Below are 20,737 nucleotides of genomic sequence, written 5' to 3' on the forward strand. Positions count from 1 at the left end.
AGAAGCCGAGGCAGGGCTACCATCTTGAAGATGGCCGACCGGCCATAGATATTAAGGGGCATACGCGTCCAAGTCTTGACGTCCATCTGGACCCGGTCCCACACTGGCTGAACGTTCCGATCCCACGCCACTGAGGCCGAGGCCGAGAGGAAAACGCTCAAGTACTTCACGCCATCGACTGCCACCTGAAGGGACGCAGCCCATGGGCAGCACACTGAGTCACCCCCCAACACCCATAGGGTCGACTTGCGCGGATTAAGGAAGAGCCCCGACGCCTGACCAAATTCCTGCATTAACTCAAGGATACGAGGGCCCATACGCTGCAAATCAGTCATGAAGAAAAGCACGTCATCTGCATACAAAGCTATGCGGTCCGAGTGGTCTGCCCCCCACACAAAGCCTCGATAGAGCGCGTCTTGGCGCACCCGGGTGGCCATTGGCTCCATAGCCAGCGCGAAAAGGTACGGGGAGAGGGGACACCACTGACGAGTGCCCCTGGTCACAGGAAACCGGGCGGAGATCGCCCCAGAAACACGCACCGAGGCGGTGACATCCGTATAGAGCAATTTTACATAAGAGACGAAGACCGGGCCCAAATTCAGTAGCGGCAGAAGAGCAAAGAGATAGGTCCAGCTGACCAAATCAAAAGCACTATCAATATCCGCCAGCAGAAGCGCCGCCTGGTCCCCGGTTGACCCAATCGCGTCGATCGCGGCCTGTGCCCGCCGAATGTTGTGTCTCGTCGCCCGGCGCGGCATAAAGCCCGCCTGATCCGGGTGGACAAGGGCCGAGATGTGTGGAAGCAGACGGTTCGCGAGCGCTTTGGCCAGGAGCTTGGCCTCAAAATTAATGAGGGATATGGGACGATAAGACTCATGACGATCAGGAGGTCTGCCAGGCTTCTGGAAGACCACGATTTCGGCATGACGCCAGTCCGGGGGGAGGCTGCCACGCTCCTGCGCCTGCTTTAACGCCCGCCTGTAATGTGGCCCAAGCTGCAGATGAAATTTCCTATAGAATTCGCTGGGGAACCCGCTCGGCCCGGTGCCTTACCCACATTGAGTTGACCCAGTGCGTCGCCCAGCTCCTCAGCCGTCAGGGGGAGATCCAAGGCATCACGCACCTCATCAGAGACAGCATGTGGAGGGACTGCCGCAAGGTATCCCTCGATGTTGTCGGAGGAAAGGCTCTCCCGAGAGGCATACTGACGTTCATAATAGCGCGCAAAGCTCGCCGCAAGGATCGCAGGGTCCGTTATCGCCACCCCGGCGTCGTCAACAAGCCCTGGCAAAGTGATTGGTTGTAAAGTCTGCTGACAAAGCCTGTGGAGCATGGTACAAGACTTGTCACCCCACTGGTACACCCTACTACGCGTAGCCAGCCACGCCTGTCGAGCCTCATCTAATAAGACCGAGGAGTTAGACTGCTGCGCTTGCAGAAGCCGCCGCAGTGTTATATCATCAGCTACTTCCCTGTGTCGTGCCTCCAGCACCTCCACCTGCACCGCAGCGGCAACAATACTTTCCTGTCGAGTCCGGCGAGCAGAAGCGCACCAGGCGATATCAATACTCCTCAAGGCGGGCTTCATAGCCTCCCAGACCGTCACCGCGTCCACCCCCACCGTAAGGTTGTCCTGCCAATAGCGGGCAATCGCACCGCGCAGATGCTGGGAGTAATCCGGACGCTGCAGGTGCCATGTAGACATCCGCCACGTGAACGGCTGGCGCGCCTTACAAAGATCAACCTGAACAGGGGAGTGGTCAGACAGCCCGCGAGGCCGGATCGCCGCCCCCTTCACCCTGTCAAGGAAGGCCCCCGGTACAAACACACAGTCAAGGCGCGAGAGGGAGCCATGCACAGCCGAGACATACGTGTATTCCCGCCTCTCCGCATGCAGGTGCCGCCAAACATCCACCCATCCAAGACCATCAATCATGGCACTCAACCGTGTAGGGGAGGCCACAGCCGCGACCCCTCGTCCCCTCTGCCTGTCCAAAGTCATGTCCGCCACATCATTCCAGTCGCCACCAATCACAGCCAGGGAACGGGGAAGCTCAGTCCACAGGGCAAACAACCGCTCTGCAAGGGTCCACTGCAGCGGGGGAGGGGCATACACACTACCAAACACTACGGGCTCCACACCAATCTTCCCCTGTACAAACACAAATCGGCCCTGAGGATCGAGCCATTGACGCTCATGAGTGTAAGCCAACCGTCTGTGGACAAGAATGGCCACCCCCCTCGAGCCCCTAGTGAACCCGGCATGAAACACCTGGTGAAAGCCGAACCTCTGCAGGCTCAACGCCTTAGTGCCCAACATGTGTGTTTCTTGAAGAAGGAGCACATCCGCCAAGTCCCTCTTCGCCCAGCGAAGCACAGCCCCCGCTTAATCTTGTCCAGGAGGCCCCGAACATTCCAGCTCAGAATACGCATGGAAGCGCCAGGAGACGCTAGCCGTGGAGCATCAGCTATTGTCACGATGAGCCAGTTCCCGCAACCCCCAGCACCTGACCCAGGCCTCCAACATCCCAGTTGCAAATATCATACGAAGCACGTGCACCCCACAGAACACAACCCCGAACCCCACAACCCCTCGTAACCAGGCCCAACCCACAAGCAACCCAACATCCCAGTGCCCCCCTCCCCCACCCCTATACCTCAAGGAACAATGAAGTATCTGTCGCGGCATACGGTACTTCAGGCCCAGAACATAGCGCCTAAAGCCAGCCATGCCAATGGATCCCAACTAGACCCCCCGCAACCAACCAGACACACTCCCAGAACCACCCCCCCAGTCCCAACAGGAGGAGGCAGCCCATAGAACGTGCCCCGAACCCCCATCAAACATACATCAAGGTCAGAAGCAATGTATCACAAATAGGTACCAGTCCGCAAGGGTCCCATGCACTCGCCAAAGAACAAGGTAATACTGCACCAACCAATGTTTATTCCATCGACCAAAGTTCAGCTGCCGCAGTGAACGGCCACAGATGAAAGGGAATCAGTAGGCAGTCAGAGCGGACGATGATCAGGAGTCCTTGCCAGATTGATCCGTATCAGGCTGTGTGTCCCCCAGAAGGGGGTCTCGGGACAAGGACCTCCGTCGCGAGCGGGACTTGCGATGCCGTTTCCCCTTGCCCGGCGGGTCGCTCCGGTCCTGAGATGAGCTGCGCGATGACCCGGAGTGCAACCCCGGTTGGACGTGTGGTCGAAGTCTGACCGCCTCGTCGGTCCATCTGAAGACGGCCTCCGGTGTATCGAAAAAATGGGTCTTAGAGTTGAAGATCACCCGGAGGCGGGCCGGGTAGAGCAGCGAGTATTGGATTTTCAGGCCACGCAGCTTGGCCTTGGCCGCCAGGAAGGAATGCCTCTGCTGCTGGACCAGTCTGGTATAGTCCGGGAATATCATGATCTTATGATTATCATAGAGCAGAGTGTCCATAAGCCGTGCTTCGCGGAGAATGACGTCCCTGTCATGGAAGTTGAGGATCCTGGCGATGATCGGGCGAGGCCGCTCCCCGGCCGGCGGCTTCTGTGTCAAGGCGCGGTGTGCACGCTCCACCACGAAGCAGCGCGACAGGGTGTCCGGGGGTATCCAGCCCTCCAGCCACCGGGACAGGAAAGCGTCCATAGGCCCCTTCTCACAGTCCTCCGGGAAGCCAACAAAGCGCAGGTTGTTCCGCCGCGCCCGCCCCTCAGCGTCCTCCACACGAAGTGCTAGGCCTCGCTGAGTCTGCTCCAAGTCGGCAACTTTCTTCTTGAGGGCGCCAACGTCTCCCTCCACTGCCGTGACCCTGGTCTCCGTTTCAGTGATGCGGGCGACCGCATTACGAAGGTCCTGACGCAGCAGCATCACATCGGCACCCACCGCGCCTATCTTTGCATCCAGCATGTCGCGGGACTGTGTAATGGCCGTCAGCAGCGCCGCGTTGTCCGGTCCAGCATTCTGGCCCCCTCCGGCCGCCCCGGCACCTCCTCCAGAGCCAGTGAATTTATCAATAGGTCCCGTCTTAGTGGCGGCCGTGCCACCCCCTCCTCTAGTCATGGCGGCAGCAGAGACAGCTAGGCAACACGCACCTGTAGCAGGGTCGCCCCGCGCGAATGTCCACCACGCAGGCCCCGGCCGGGGCGTCCGGAGCACATCAAGCCACTCGGCATCCACTCGCCACCAGCCCGCCAGAACACGGGCAGGGACCCAGGCAATGTCGCTTCACCAAGGCGCAGTAGTTGCCAATCACAAGCCCAGAGCGCGGCCGCCGATATGGCGCAGCCAGTCCGTCCGCCCCGGTCGGCTCCGCAAGCCCCTCGTCTCCGGCGGAGCAGTAGATAAGGGGCCATCTTCGGATCCGCACTGTCGCCTCGTCAAGACACCACTCCGCAGGACGCAGCAGCAGGGCGCGCCGTCACTCCACCTCCAGTGACTCCGCTCCAATCTCGCGGGCCCAGACGCTCGCCGTCCGCCCGGCGTCCAAGGCCAGCCGGCGGGCGGGACAAAAACTGAGGTCCCGGCTCACCACGCGGCAAGTAGGCCCAGCAGGCTCTCCCACCAACTGTCGCGCCAATGGCGGTCCGGAGCCCAAACGACCACACCACCGGGCACTACCGGTCACCAGCAGGCACCTCCACTGCAGTAGATGAAGGAAAAGGGTTCAGGGCAAGGATAATTAAGCGGATAAATATCGGGCCGGCAGGAGCTCTACAGAGCCGCGTCCGCCATCTTCGCCCTCGAAGCCACGCCCCCAAGCTTCCTTTTTAACAGAAAACCAAAAAGCCTATCAAAATAAAAAAATAAGAAAAACTAAAATAGAAAAGATCACTCTAGGACTTGGGGATATAAACAGGAGTGAAAACCAAATAAGATGCAGTGCATCACTAATTATTTCAGGATTCAAAAGCCTGGGAGTTATCTTTGAGGTAAGAATGAAATAAATAATTTCAGAGGCTCCTGTTAGGATAGGGAATTTAGGAGGGCAGGCCATCATAATAGCTCAGACAGCTGCATGAACCTAAACCATAAGTTTTGCTCTGATTTCCTGAGGTAGAGGAGACACAAAAATGTCTGCTTACACAGGTAAATGCTTGCATAAATACAGGACAGCTGTATTAAATCCATGGTGCGTAATGGACCGTGGAACATAAGCAGATAATTTGTGTCTAAATGTACTTTCCCTTAAAGCAAACATTGTTTAAAGGCTTTTCACTGGTAGAGCAGATGAGCCATATTAAAGCCCTGATAGAGCTCGGAGGAAAACGAAACGTGCCCCATGATTTAGTGAGAAACATCCAAAGCAATTGAAGAACTGAAATGAAATTGCTACGGTCATTAACAATGTACTTAACATTTCTGTATTAACATATTTTATTAGGTTTTGAAGTGGCATTTTTGTGTATTTATAATAAGTACAATCCATTAGCAGAGACCAACACCTTGTGGCAAGAGGTCATTGCCAGATATGTACCCAGATGTGAAGCTATGTATACATGATGAACCATTAACCTTACGAGATGCCTCTTGATGCTTATTGGCGTGAGGGTACCAGACCACTGTTGCACAGTATTGTCTTCCTAAAAGAAGTAGGTGACAATGCAGAACAATTATGCAGCTAAGAGCAGAGTGTTGAAATGAGAAAACAGTGGAAAACTAAATAGGGACTCTGAGATGGAACGAAGAAAGAATTCATAGGAAAGAAATGAAGAGCAACATGTGAACATCAAGTTCCCCCTTTCATGGTACAGAATTTCAGAACCAACATCTATATATAAGGGACTTGACAATGATTTCCAAAACTCCATCGTAAAGAGCGGGTTTCTCTAATCCTGTGGGACTCTCAATACTGAATCCAACTGACCCAACTTACATCCTTGGAAGCCTTCCAATCTTCTTTCCACCACTGGTGGACCTTCCCAACAAACTATTTATCATCTCAACACCATGTGAGGTATGTGGTATCTCAGCTTGCACTTTTCAAGAGTACTCACCATCTTTGCAAGGAATCGTGCTGGGATGCATGATTGATTAGACAACAAAAGGGTCCTGGAGACATCAGTTAAAACCGGGACACCACCGAAATCCACTTCTTCTGGAGAAATGTGCACGACAGGGCCTCCTCCGGTGCACATCATGCACACCTCCTGTTCCAAAAAGAAAAAAAAAACAACGTTTTGAAAATCAAAGATCAAAGTGTGCTCTGGGCTGCCCTACTTAAAGACAGGTAAAAAGCACACATAAAGTAGATGTGATCCTGAACATAGCAGGTTATTGCGAAGGTCATCAGGTAGAAAACATACATTGTGTGCTCATCACAACACTTCTTGTTCTGAATGTCAGACAACAACTTCTAGCATTAATCGATTTGCAGCTTTATCTTGCTGTGTACTAGAGATACCAAATACAATCACATTTTGCCATTTCTATGATGTATATATAAATGTATCCCTCATGAGGTCTGGAAAAATAGACAAAAATGTGAGAAGTGTGATGGCTAAAAACTATGAATGAAATATCTGTAAAAATGGAACCTGTAAGTGTACATGTTGTAGCCTTAAGTGCTTTGTTTTGTAGAACACATTGTTAACATGGGAAAGTAGGTGTTTGTTTGACTGGTATGGGAGTGAGGACCTTTGTGCCTAGTTTGTAATGTGTACTATGTAGTGGAGAGTATGAACAAGGATGGGGCAGGAAGTGAGGGATAGTTTTGTGTGCCGCATGTACAAACCCATATAACTTGTAGTCTAGGAGTTATTTAGGTCAAAGACAAAGGGGGAGATGCAAGGTTGTCACTCCACAACACTTTTAGGTCTCATCATGTAAATGTAAATTGATACTTGTATAGCGCACTACTCACCCGCAAGGGTCTCAAGGCGCTTGTACGAATACCGATGTGGAACCCATCCTGGCTTTCCCTGTGAGGCATCCACTCCTGGGCACCCCCAAGGTGGAGGCCAGGCATCCTTAGCGTTGTGGGGGCCATTGTGGAGATTAAGCAAGCTATTGCCCAGAGTTGCAGAGTCGGACTCCATGATTGGAATAGGCACCGAGGCGAGAATTATCAGGTCAGTGGAATTTTAAGCCCAAGACCCGCCAAGGCGGGGAATTGAACCCTGGTCCCGGGCTAGACCTCTGCATCAGGGTCTGCCGCTCTAACCATTGAGCCACACTTCATTCCTATCTCCGGGCGCAAACTAACAAGACACAATCTAGAGCTCGTTGCTTTAGAAAGAGACATTAAGAATCTGGAACTATCTCATGCGGCGGACCTCCACAACTCTTCGGTTCTAAATGCCCTCACTAAAACGAAATACGAGTACAACGCGATTCTTAGCAGAAGAGCAGGGGTCTGGGTTAATAAATTCAAGTCCTTGAGAGTATGTGAGGGTAACAAAACAGGGAAGCTACTGGCATCCTATCCCAAACATAAAAATAGGCAATTCAACATTTCTTCAATCAAAGATCAAAATAATATTGTCCAAACTAAACAAAACTTCATTCTCCACACCTTCAAGTCCTTTTATGAGGATCTTTACAAAAATAAATTAGACTTCGACTCTCAAGCATGCTCTAACTACCTGAACTCCTTAGGCCTCCCAAACCTTAATGACGCTGATAATTTGTCGTTGAATTCCCCGCTCACCTTACAAGAAGTCTCGGCTTCCGTTAAAACCCTCAAACGCAATAAAGCACCAGGCCCAGTCGGCTTCTCAGCCGGTTTTTACAAGGAACTTCAGTCTTCGTTAAGCCCAACCCTACTAAAATTGTTCCAATCCTTTGCCTTAAAGAAAGGGGTAACAAAATCAATGAGTGAGGCCACCATTATTATCATACCCAAAGAGGGGAAGGACCCGCTACTGACAAAAAACTATAGACCTATATCATTAATAAATTTGGACTGCAAGATCTACGCCAAAATCCTCACGTCCAGACTGAACACGCTCCTCCCTAAATTAATTAGTACATCACAGGTTGGGTTCCTAAAACATCGCATGTCTAATGACAACACAAGACTTCTCTGCCATGTTATAGAAAAGTCCAAGTCGTTTGATGCTCCTTCCGTGGCTGTTACGCTGGACGCGGAGAAAGCGTTCGATAGAGTCTCTTGGCTCTTCCTTAAACATTTCATGTCCACCTTCGACCTAGGTAACACCTTCATAGATATGGTTATGGCTTTATATCTCTCCCCATCCGCTCGCATTGCCATAAATGGCTCATTGTCGGATCCATTCGGCCTGGAACAGGGTACCAGACAGGGCTGCCCCTCTCCCCGTCACTCTTCCTCCTAGCAATGGAACCCCTCATCGCCGTCATTAAAAAGAATGATAACATTAAGGGAGTCAGATTTGGAGATTCCTGTGTTAAATTAGCCGCCTATGCGGATGACATCCTGATAGTTTCTGAATCCCTGGAGCACTCCATCGCCGCCTTGATGTCCACCATTGAAACATACTCCACCCATTCAGGGTATAAACTCAATCGGGATAAATCGGAGGTCAAGCCTTTAAACATTCTAGCCACTAAAGACATGCTGGGAAACTCTGGGCTCTGCTGGCAATCAGGATTTGCAAAGTACCTGGGGATAGAGTTTGGGGACTCCCTTATGGAAACCCTTCAACAAAATGAGAAGACTACCTTAACTAAAATAAAAAAACAACTGGAAGGATGGTCCCCTCGCTTCATCACATGGTGGCGCAGAGTGGAGACCATAAAAATGATGATCTCCCCCCTGGTGAACTATCTTATTTCAATGCTTCCTCTAACCCTCACCCAAGATTTCTACCACAAACTCGACCAAACTCTAGCCAACTTCTTATGGATAGGGAATAAAGCGAGGATTAGCATTAACAAATTACGCTTGGACAAATCATTAGGAGGAGTCAACCTACCGGACTTTAGGCGCTACGAGACTGCTTTCCTAGCGAGACAAGGTGCCCACTGGCTAGCCCCCGCGGTAGACTACACCCCGGTTTGGCTTGAAGTCGAACACGCGATCCTAGGCGGAGTCGCCCCTGCTGCAGCCCTTTCACTCAATCTAAACATGTTATCCCACTCGAAATCGATCTTCCGTAACACAAAAGCGGCACTCCTTAAAATTGACAAATTCCTAGATCATAGCATTTACCGCTCGGGTTGGGAGTCTTTATGGAATAATCGATCCATACTATATAAGGGCAAACCCCTGCATAACTCGCAGTGGGTTAAGAAAGGCATTTTTTTCCCGCACCAACTATTCGAGGGGTCATACTCTATCCCGTTCAGAGACATACAAACTACCTATGGTTTTGTGCCCCTAGAGTTCTACACCTTCTTAAACATAAAAACCGCACTCTCTAAGGCGAAACTCTGTCTAACACCACCCTCCCTCCCATCTTACCTCGCTAAATTAAACAGACTAGGCCATCAAGTGTCTCATATTTACAAACTCATTCGCCCCCAACATACCAATCTCACCGCACCACTCACACAGTTCTGGTCTGAATTGTCATCTAGACCGATCTCGGAAGTGGACTGGACCAATACCTGGGAATCTTGTATGCGACACAAAATTAGCCCGACTTTATCCCAGACCAAATATTGGTTCCTTCACAAAGCCTTCTGGACTCCGGCGCGTCTCTATGCTCATAACATCAGCCAAGAAGTCTTTTGCTGGAACTGTAAACGGGCGGAAGGCGACCTAGCACACATTATTTTGCATTGCGACCGTGTAACCCCCTTCTGGGACAAGATATTTGACTTTATCAGTAAAATTTCCCCATCCAGAGAACTACCGTGCCTAGCCTTCGGTTTCACCCTAGAACCCTCCCTCCACGCCGACGACAGAGCACTACTTGATCTCATGCTCACTGCAGCTGTTAAAATTTCCCTTAGTAACTGGAAGGACTCCAGCAAGGCTACCTTTGCATGCTGGCTCAACTGGATAATTAGCCTCCGAGGAGCGGATAACATAGCTCCCCAACAATCACCCTGGCGCCCCCCTACGAGAAGGTTGTGGTCTACCCTTGCCAGTTATTTTACCACCCATAAACCACCTTAGGTATCCTCCCCCCCCCGGAGCATTTGTCCCGATTGGATAACAACACAATCCAACAAGTGTGGAGTTACCTTATTAGATTTGTTCACTCTTACCTACAATTTACCGGATACACAGACTAATGAAGTTTGTATTATTTGGTAACTGTTGGACTTGGCCCTTAAGGCAGGTTCACCCTAATCTTTTTGCTTTTAGATCTGTGATCTGTGTGGATGATTTCTGGTCGGTGCGCACTTTTTCCCTGTGTCCCAGAGTAAAGTGCGTGCATGTAGTTAGGCTGGCCTGCTCTCCCATAGGGATGCATGGGGAATGTCTGTGTCCCTAGTAGTTCCTGATGCGTGGGGAGTGCATGCTTCGCAATGGTGTATGTGGCATGTGTGTGTCATGTGTAGAAATGCCACTTCTAGGACTTGGCATATTAATGTAAAATATGCCTGCCGTGTGATTGGCTGGAGCTGGCTGGTGAGCCTGGCTCCAGGAAGGCTGGATGGGTCTGCCCGGTAGTGAGTGTGAGATTAGCATGTTGATGGCTTGGGAGGAGTGCACCTGGTCCCTGATGGGCCTGGACTTTCCCCACACAATGCTGGCTCCACCCCCTGTAGTGCGACTGATGACCCTAGCCCTGCCAGTGAATAGAGAGGGTGGTTGAGGTAAACAGAGTACTTCAAAACCAGCTGCAACTGGTTTTCCCCCACCCTGCACCCATGAGACAAAGGGAATTTACTGTATAAGAAGGGGCTGTGTCCCCATACAATTTGTCCTTGGTTCTTCTTGTGGATCCTTGCCAGAGGGGGCTGCTGCTGCTGCTGGGGCCAGGAGGACCGCCACTTGGACTGTCTCCCTGCCTCGAGACCCAGTGTGCTGGCTCTGGCCCTGCCTTGCCCCTCTGCCTGCCTCCAGACCCTGCTGGAGCTTTTGCTGTGCCTGGAAGCGCTTTTATTTGATTTATAGCGCTAGGAGCGCTTTCCTTGTGCCCCAGCGCTCAATAGCGCTTTGCTTATATTTCTAGCGCTAGGAGCGCTTTCTTTAGCCCCTAAGCGCTTGGGAGCGCTTTGTGTGCAGCCGGTGCCCACCCGGCATCTGCCCGTTCTGTTTTGCCGATTTTCAGCGCAGCGAGTGCCACTTCGCTTTGTCTTTATTTTAAGGCCGGAGCCTACCGGGCATTGCCCCGTGCTATTTCTTCTATTTACAAGCCGGTGCCCACCCGACATTGCCCCGTGATCACCGCCGCAGCCCAGGAGCACCGAAAGCCGTTGCCGGGCCGCTGCCTACCGCGACCCGGAAGTCCCGCCTCCTGACCCCCAGGGCCGCGCTGCCATTGGCGGCCCCGGCGGAAGTTAGGCGGATTGCCGAGTGACGGGCCAGGCGGGGACAGGAAGCCGCCTGCCGCGTCTTGCCGAGGCTCCCGAGTGAAGGGGAGCCCCGCCCGTGGCCCCAGCAGAGCCACCGAGGAGCAGTCCCGCCAATGACACAGCCGGTGAGTGGGGCTCCGTGTGCAGGACCGGGGAGGAGGGCGTCGGGGCACATTGCCGGTGCCCGCCCCTCCCCGTCAGAGTAAAGAGCCGGCGAGGCTCTTGGGGGCATTTGTGTTGTTTGAGTCCCCCGTGAGGGACTCCAACGAGGCCTGCGATTTAGATTGGAGCCCCGAGGCTCTTGGGGGCCATTTGTTCATTTAGAGCCCGAGAGGCTCCCCCCCACCCAAGTTGCCTTACGAGCCCAGAGAGGCTCGAGTGCCCATTGCTGTGTGAGCCCTGAGAGAGGCTCTTCCAGTGTTCCTAGGTCCCCCGTGGAGGACCCCACTGCCCAGTGAGGCGGCAGTCTTGTTGTAGAGCGCAGAAGCTCTAAGGCACCACATGTTGCTTTGCGAGCCCTGAGAGGCTCCTTGTCCACTTTGTTTTTGAGCCCACCTGGCTCCAACGTTTGCCCAGCTGTTATTTACTTTGTGGACAGTTGCTACGTTTAGGCTTGTGGTTTTTGCTGCCTGCGCAGCCTTCCCTGACATTGAGACTCAGGGCATTCCGCCCCTTGCGAGGCCAGTTGGCCTGAGGGACAGTTCAAGTGTTGTGCTATGTGCACCCTGCGCATTGTAAGTTACTGATGTATGTGATTCTTGCGCAAATGTTCTAACCTGCACCTCTGAATGTGTTTTAATGCCTCATGTGCAATTGTTGATGTCCCACTTTATGTTTATCCCCTTTGCTGACCTGCTTAGAGGTTTGTTGATGTCCCATTTTATGTTTAGGTTTCCTTCCCTTTGCTAAAAGTGACCTGCTTAGGTGATGGTATTCCTTCCTTAGGTCCTGATGATAAGGTCCTAGTTCCCTGCGTGATTTTCCTACAGTGTTTTAGGGTTGCGTAGGAGGTATTTACTCTTAACCGGTGATTACTGGTTGTGTGCTACCTGTACTATTTTGGTGCTAGTCAGTATATGTTTATGTGCTAAGTGTATACCTACAAGTATTATTTTCTAACAAGTGCCTACCCCTGACAGTGGTCCATGTGGCCCTGTCCTGTACATAATTCCCTTGTAAATTCTGCCCGTGCCTCTGGCACATTGTAAAGTTTGCGTGTGTTATCTAATGTGTTTTTATTATAATACAAAGGCTATTTTTTATATATAACCTTGTGTGGAGTGTCCTTTGTGGTGGGCCTTGGGTGTTGTTGCTGGGGTGCGTGCGCAAATACTTAACTCATACCGCCTCCAAGTTTAGCCTTGCTGCTCGCGCCACGTTACCTAGAGGGTGAGCAGGGGTTATCTTGGCGTGTAAGGATTAGTTACTTACCTGTAATCCCAGTTCTCTTCCAGGGGTATCCTCATCAAAGTCATAAGCATTAGAATATTCCCGCCCATGCGCGGGACCCCGGAAACAATATATTATATGTGCCCCACATATATATAGACATATATATATAAATATATATATATCAAAATAAGCAATTGCAGCCAAATAAAACAGTAGAGCTGGAATATGCTGTGAAGAATTTCCACCATACATGTGTATTTGCATTAGAAACATGAGAAACAACACCAATGCTTGTTTAGAAACTGTTTTAATGCTTAGAAAGCAGTAGAAATTCTTATAACACACTGTAAGCATATACAGCTCCCAGGCTGCATTGCAAATACCCAGTCTAAAAAGACTGAAAAGCTAACCTGTAGCTGAATGTACTAAAAACTGACGCTGTGCCTTTAAGGCACCTCTGCCCCTAGCTTCCCATCATGCCTCAGGGGTTACAATTAGGTCAGTTGTTCTTTTCGGAGACTGAAAACCAAACCGTGGTAATAACAGGTTAAAACATCTCCTACTTAATAAACAAAGTCCTTTGCCCAGGGAGGCGGGAGGGTTGCTTATGACTTTGATGAGGATACCCCTGGAAGAGAACTAGGATTACAGGTAAGTAACTAATCCTTCTCTTCCAGGGGATCCTCATCAATAGTCATAAGCATTAGAATAGAGTAGCGAGCCTCACCTCATCCCTGCGGGCAAAGGAATCAACAGATAACATTCATATTCGTAGGCCCAAAAAGTAGACCTTATTCTACCCAAATAGGTTTCTCAAGGAGGCTTGCCCTACTTGAGACTCCGCTCTGGAATCAGACTCTAGGCAATAATGCCTTGTAAAGGTATGGACTGATTTCCATGTTGCAGCCTTGCATATTTCTGACATAGGAATGTCATGTAAAAACGCTATTGTGGCTGCTTTTCCTCTAGTGGAATGAGCTTTGGGTGATTGTAACAAAGGTTTGCCAGCCAGCTGGTATGCTAGCCTGATACAGGAGACAATCCATCTGGAGATGGATCTTTTGTTTGCTGCAAACCCCGTCCTCATTGAACCATAATTGACAAAGAGTTGGTCTGTCTTTCTGGTGTCCTTCGTCTTTTCTAGGTAAAACTTTAGTACCCGTTTAAGATCTAACGAGTGCAACGACCTCTCAGCTGGGGACCATGGGTTAGGAAAGAACGAAGGAAGGGTAATCGTTTGATTTATATGAAAATCCGAGACCACCTTTGAAAGGAAAGATGGATGAGCCCTCATTACCACTCTGTTGTGGTGAAAAACAGTGTAAGGTTCCTTGGTGCAGAGTGCTTGTATCTCGCTAACCCTGCGAGCAGAGGTTATTGCCACCAAGAAGGCCGCCTTCCAAGTGAGATGCTGCAAGGAGGCCTTGTGTATAGGCTCAAACGGTGCAGACATCAGCCTGGAGAGAACCAGGTTCAACTCCCAGGGAGGAGAAGGATTTCTCACAGGGGGACAGACCTTCTTTAACCCCTGAAGGAAATCTTTAACCACTGGGACTTGAAAAACGATATTTGTGTAGGTGATTTCCTGTACGCTACTATGGCGGATAGATGAACCCTAATAGAAGCGTATTTCAACCCTGATGTAGCCAAGTAAAGGAGGTATGGAAGGACTACCTCTTCTTGTCCTTTGGTGGGATCAAAGCCATGGTCCTTACACCAAATGAAAAATCTTTTCCACTTGAACGCATAAGACGTCCTTGTGGAAGGTCTCTTTGCCTCTCTTAAAATATGCATACATTCCGGAGGCAGATTTAAGTGTCCATATTGCAAGACCTCAGGAGCCATGCAGTCAGGTTCAGCGACGGGAGGTTGGGATGCAGGATCCTCCCGTTCATTTTGCTCAACAGGTCTGGCCTGCACGGCAGGCGTCTGTGTGGACACAGCGACAGATGTAACAGGTCTGGATACCACCATTGTCGCGGCCAATCCGGAGCCATCAGGATCATGTCCATGCTCGATCTGATGAGCTTGGCCACCACCTTCGGAATCAGTGCCAGAGGAGGAAACGCATAGGCGAACATTCCTGTCCACTCCAGCAGGAGAGCGTTCCCTTGCGTCCCTGGCCGGTGGAACCTGGACGCGAAGGCGTGGCATTTGGCGTTTTCGTCGTTCGCAAATAAGTCTATGTCTGGACGACCCCAGCAACGGAAGAGTTCTTCGACTACTTTGTCGTTTAGCACCCAGTCTGGCTGATCTTCGAAGTGCCTGCTGAGTGCGTCTGCTTTTGTGTTTAGCTCGCCTGGGAGGTGCACTGTCACCACCGACAGTCCCCGAGCCAGAAGCCAGTGCCAGATTGTCTGGGCCTCCAGAGACAGAGGGCGAGATCGAGTTCCTCCCTGCTTGTTCAGATAGAACATAGTTGTAGTGTTGTCCGTCTGAACCAGAATTTTGTCCGTTGTTATTGCTGGAAGGAACGCTTTGAGCGCCAGATGAACTGCTCGAAGCTCCAGCATGTTGATGTGGTATGTCTGGAGGTTGGTCGACCAACGACCTTGAATCTGAAAATGACCCATGTGAGCACCCCAGCCTTCTAGAGATGCGTCCGTTACCACAGACAGCGAAGGAAGAGGTTGCTGAAAAGGGACTCCCTGCAGGACATTCCGAGGGCGAGTCCACCACTGTATGGAGGTCAATGCTGCTTGAGACAGGATGATTCGATCCTCCCAATCTCCTGTCGCTTGGTCCCACTGATCTTCCACAGACTCTTGTAGAGGCCGCATCCTCAACCTGGCGTTCGGTATTAGGAAGATGCAGGACGCCATGGAGCCCAGTAGAGATGCTACTTCTCGCACCTTTGGACGAGGAAACTGAAGTAACTTTTTGCATTTCTGCCCCATGGAAGATAGTCTCTCCTGCGAAGGAAACGCTCTTCCTAACTTTGTGTCTAGAACTGCTCCCAGATAGTGGATAGTTTGCGTGGGATGCAGGACCGACTTTTCTATGTTCACGTGGAGGCCGAGCCTGTGTAGTTGTTGGAGACACAGGTGAAAAGTCTTTGGTGGCTTGACGAGGGGACGGACTCTTCAAGAGCCAGTCGTCTAGATATGGGTACACAAAGAGACCTCTTTTGTGAAGACACGCCGCTACCACTGCCATGCATTTGGTGAATACCCTTGGTGCGGATTTGAGACCGAAGGGAAGCACTTTGTACTGGTAATGCTTGTTCCCTACCAGGAATCTCAAGTACTTTCGATGACCTGGTGTTATAGGAATGTGGAAGTATGCGTCTTGTAAATCCACTGAACACATCCAATCTCCAATCTGTAGATGAGGACATATCTGATGAAGTGCCAGCATGCGAAACTTCTCTTTGACCACCACCTTGTTGAGGGTTCGAAGATCCAAAATCGGTCTGAACTTGTCCTCTTGGTCTCTTTTGGGGACTAGAAAATATCTTGAATACACTCCTCTCCCCCTTTGGGATGGGGGTACTTCTTCGATTGCGTTTTTCTTTAAGAGGACGTTCACCTCCCTTTTGAGGAGTTTTAGATGGTACGAGCGAGTCTTTTTCGGAGGAATCGGTTGTGGTCTCTTCCGGAAACGTAGCGCATATCCATTGCGCAGTATATTCAGCACCGACCGATCTTTTGTGATGCTGACCCACTCTGCCAGGTGTTGCGAAGCACTTCCTCCCACTGAAGTGGGTAACGGCGCCAGAGAAAGCCACTGCTCAGGCCTTGCCTCCTCTAGGCGTGGTAGAGGACTGATGATGTCCGCCTCTGCCTCTGCCCGATTTTCCTCCTCTGTATTGCGCCTTTCCTTGTGGCTTGTTTTGAGACCATTGAGGGGTTTGAACCCTCTGTTGGCCTCCCCGGTTCTTGTTGTTCTTGAAGCGTTGTTTGAACGGCTCTTTCTTTTTCTCCAGACCAACCGCCTTCACTGTGTCCAACTCTGTCTTCATGCGGGTCATTTCCTGATCGGCATGCTCCCCGAAGAGTGAAGATCCGGAAAAAGGTAGATTGAGGATGCGCTGCTGGGCATCTGGTTTGAGACCAGTTAAACGCAGCCAAGATGATCTCCTCGCACATACCCCATGTGAGTAGGCATGTCCTGCTAGAAGGGCGTTATCTGCTGATGAACTAATCATTTGGTTCGCCACCAAACAGCCCTCCGTCACTGTCTCCTCAAAGTCCTTCTGGTCCTCCTTGGGCAATTTCTCCTTGAATCGTTCCATGGAGTCCCATAGGGCTCTATCGTATCTTCCCAGAAGGGCTGATGCACTAGAGACTTTCAGGGATGAAGCTGCTGTGCTGCATACCCTGCGTCCCCAAGAATCTTGCGTCTTGCTGTCTTTGTCAGGAGGGACCGAAGAAGAAGGAGCGACAGTGTGATTATTTTTAGCTGAGGCTACAATGACTGAGTCCGCCGCAGGCTCTCCCTTAACAAAGATAGGATCTGACTCGGCCGGCCTATATTTCTTCTGGATACGTGCCGGTACCGCCTTGATCGTTGCTGGCGTGAGGAAAACCTCTTTGATTGGGTCCATTATCCCTGGAACCAAGGGGAGTAAAGGCCGGGTATATGATTTGTGACGAAGGGTCTCAAAAAGCACAGTAGTGGACACCTCTGGAACAGCCATCTCTATATTAAGTTTGGGAGCCCCCCTTTGTAAGACGTCCAGATACGTGTTGACGTCGTCAATCGGGGAAGCTCTGGAGCGAGGGCTGTCTGCCAGCGTTGGAGAGTAATCCCCTTTAGAAGATCTAGATGAAGATGAAGAAGAGGATGATGGAGTTCTCCTTCTCCTGTGGTGAGTTTTCTCCTTCCTCACTGGTGATCTTCTCGGTAGTTCTTCCCTTCGAGGAGAACGTGATTTTCTCTGATGCTCCCTTCGGGGAGATCTCGACCTCTCCGCCCGTTCCTCCCTTCTCGGTGTTCGAGACCTGGGCTGCTCCCTCCGTGGTGATCGGGAGACCCTGGGGGAATGCGACCTTTCCGCTCTCCTCTCCCGAGAGCGTGATCGGTGCCTGATAGGACTCTGTCTGTCTGCCTCTTCTATCAGTCTCTGAAGAGGTGACCTGTGGAGTGGGCTTACATATCTTCGTAGCCTCTCCGTCGCTCCGGAATCCTTCCACCGGCTCAACGGAGCATTCCATCTTGGCGAGAGTCTTGTCTGTGTGACGTACCGTCGCTGGGGCAACGGACTCCTACTCCTAGAAGAGGACCTCGATGAGCCAGAGGTACTTAAGGAGGAATGGTGAGAAGCCGATTGCGTCACTAGAACAGTTGAAGGCACTGAAGGAGATCTTCGTCTCACCGGTGTTGGAGGACGTCTCAAAAGTCTTTCCCTCGACGTCGAACGCCTCTGTGGCGTCGACGGAGTGATAACCTTCGACGTCGAACGCCTCGACGATGACCCGTGGTCCCTCGACGTCGACCGGCGATGTTGAGCCGACGACGGAGTCTTCTCCCTCGACGTCGAACGGCGTTGCCCTGCCTTCGACGGAGGTCTCGACGTCGAACGGCGTTGCCCTGCCGTCGACGGAGGTCTCGACGTCGACCGACGTTGGTCTGCCGGCGACGGAGATATCGTTCGACGTTGTCCTGTCGTCGACGATGCCCTCGACGTCGACCGGACACGTGGCGACGGCGGAGGATCAGACATCCTCGACGTCGAGCGTCGACGCGCCGTCGACGATGATCCCTTCCTCGACGGCAAGCATCCGAGGGGGCTCTTGCTCCTCGACGCCGAGCGCCTCCGTGGAGACGTCGGCGGAGGTGTCACACTCTTCGAAGCCTGTCGACGTTGAGACGACGGCGAGCGTGATCTGTCTCTCAACGCCGATCGTCGCCTGGTTGACGACGGCGGAGTTGACTTATGTCTTGACGCCGATCTTCTCGTCGACGGTGATCTCGTGGCTTCTCTCGACGCCGATCGTCGCCTAGTTGACGACGGCGGAGCTTTCTTCGTCGTCGATGAACTTCTTTTCGACGACGATTTCTTCATCGACGCCGGTCCCGACGTCGAAGGAGTTTTCTCTCTAGAACTGTCCATCAGATGTTGTTTTTTCAGCGCCGAGCCCGGCGCTGAGGTTGATGGACGCTCTGACTTGCCTTTGGAGGGAGTTCTGGGTCTCTTTGAACTCTTCCTCTCTGTAGATCTTCCCCTGATGGATCTCTGGGCCAGACCATAGAGCCTGTTCCTCTCTCTGTCTTTAAGAGTCCTGTCAGACAGATTTCTACAATGTGAACAGTCTTTAGGATCATGATCCTCTGGCAAGCATAAAATACAGACCTCATGAGAGTCTGATTTTGCCTTCTTGTGGCCACAAGAAGGGCAATTATCAAATAGTGTGGGCATCCTGACAGGAAAACCTCACAGACAATCGACTGCTAAGCAGTTATTTACTTGACACTGTTGTTAAAAGTCAAAGTAAATCAAAAAATTGTTCTTTAGAAGATTTTCTGACTGAAAAAGGCAGAAAAGTGTGGAGCTGTGTATCCAGGGTCCTTCCTGAAGGAGCCGGAAAGAACAACTGACCTAACTGTAACCCCTGAGGCATGATGGGAAGCTAGGGGCAGAGGTGCCTTCAAGGCACAGCATCAGTTTTTAGTACATTCAGCTACAGGTTAGCTTTTCAGTCTTTTTAGACTGGGTATTTGCAATGCAGCCTGGGAGCTGTATATGCTTACAGTGTGTTATAAGAATTTCTACTGCTTTCTAAGCATTAAAACAGTTTCTAAACAAGCATTGGTGTTGTTTCTCATGTTTCTAATGCAAATACACATGTATGGTGGAAATTCTTCACAGCATATTCCAGCTCTACTGTTTTATTTGGCTGCAATTGCTTATTTTGATATATATATATTTATATATATATGTCTATATATATGTGGGGCACATATAATATATTGTTTCCGGGGTCCCGCGCATGGGCAGGAATATTCTAATGCTTATGACTTTGATGAGGATCCACTGGAAGAGAACTCCCTTGCCCTGACTTAGAAATGGTGATCCCTGACTGACTTTGGCGTGAGCCCTGGCCAGCCAGGGTCCCGTTTCTAACATTGGTGGCAGCGGTGGGATAAGGATTTGTGTTTGCGCTGTACCACAGTGGCGACAGGCCACACTTCAAAGCTCTACATTTTTAGATAACAACATTTTGGGGATTATTGTTTTTTAGGTGAAGATCAGTATTGCTTCTCCTGAAAGGTGTCATTTTGTATTTTGTCCAGTACCTTGTTCCCCGCCCTGCTCCAAGAGTTTGGTACCTGTGTCGCTAGTGGTCAGGTTGAGAAAATCAGGGGTGGTAGAAACTGCCTTACCAGTCCGAGGGGAGGGTTGTGTGTGAATGAGTGTGTGTTTACCTGGACAGTGGAGTGCAAGTTCTCTGAGATGGGAATCTTGCTGAATTTTGTTGATTGTATTCTCCTGTTTAGCTCAGACCCCCAGGTTCCCTGTATCAAACTTTTCTTGAGAACGTCTGCCAAAATGGAGCCAGTTTTTGATCTCTGTGGTCTTTTTAGGTACAGTAGGTTAGAGCTGGTCAGATTCTGTGAAAAGGGAGGCATAGAGGTGAGTGAGTTGGATACTCAGTCCCAGCTTTGGGACAGCCTGATCCAATGGCAAAAGGGTCAGTGGGATCTTGAGCACAGTGAGAGAGATAGGGCCCGGGCCGCACGCCATGAGAGTGGTGAGTCTGTGGGGAGCCCTGAAGATTCTGATGAAGAATGTGAGTTGGATGGTGATGACAGTGGATGGATGTCAGCAGAGAGTGAGGACCCCATAGATAGGGAGTCCCCTGCTGGGTCCAGTGTCAGTACCAGCGCCCCATCCCTTTCCCTGTCCCCAGAGGAGTGGTTGGATAGGAAGGAAGAGAGGGAGTATCAGCTAGCGATGGAACAGCTCAGGTTGGAGCATGCCAAGCTAGAGGCTGAGAGGGCCTTGTTCAGGGAGAAGGTAGCCCAAGA

General features: G+C 51.0%; 1 protein-coding gene across 1 annotated transcript in view; it reads right to left on the bottom strand.

The window, feature by feature from the left end:
• Positions 1–20,737, bottom strand: part of HYDIN (HYDIN axonemal central pair apparatus protein) — a 2,950,008-nt gene that overhangs the window by 2,244,954 nt on the left and 684,317 nt on the right. Inside the window, exon 18 of the mRNA XM_086945295.1 lies at positions 5,980–6,132. Within this exon, the coding sequence (XP_086801421.1) occupies positions 5,980–6,132 (153 nt within the window). The remainder of the gene's footprint in view (positions 1–5,979; positions 6,133–20,737) is intronic.

Source organism: Lissotriton vulgaris, chromosome 12 (genome assembly GCF_964263255.1).
Source record: "Lissotriton vulgaris chromosome 12, aLisVul1.2, whole genome shotgun sequence".
Classification (NCBI taxonomy): Eukaryota; Metazoa; Chordata; class Amphibia; order Caudata; family Salamandridae; genus Lissotriton; species Lissotriton vulgaris.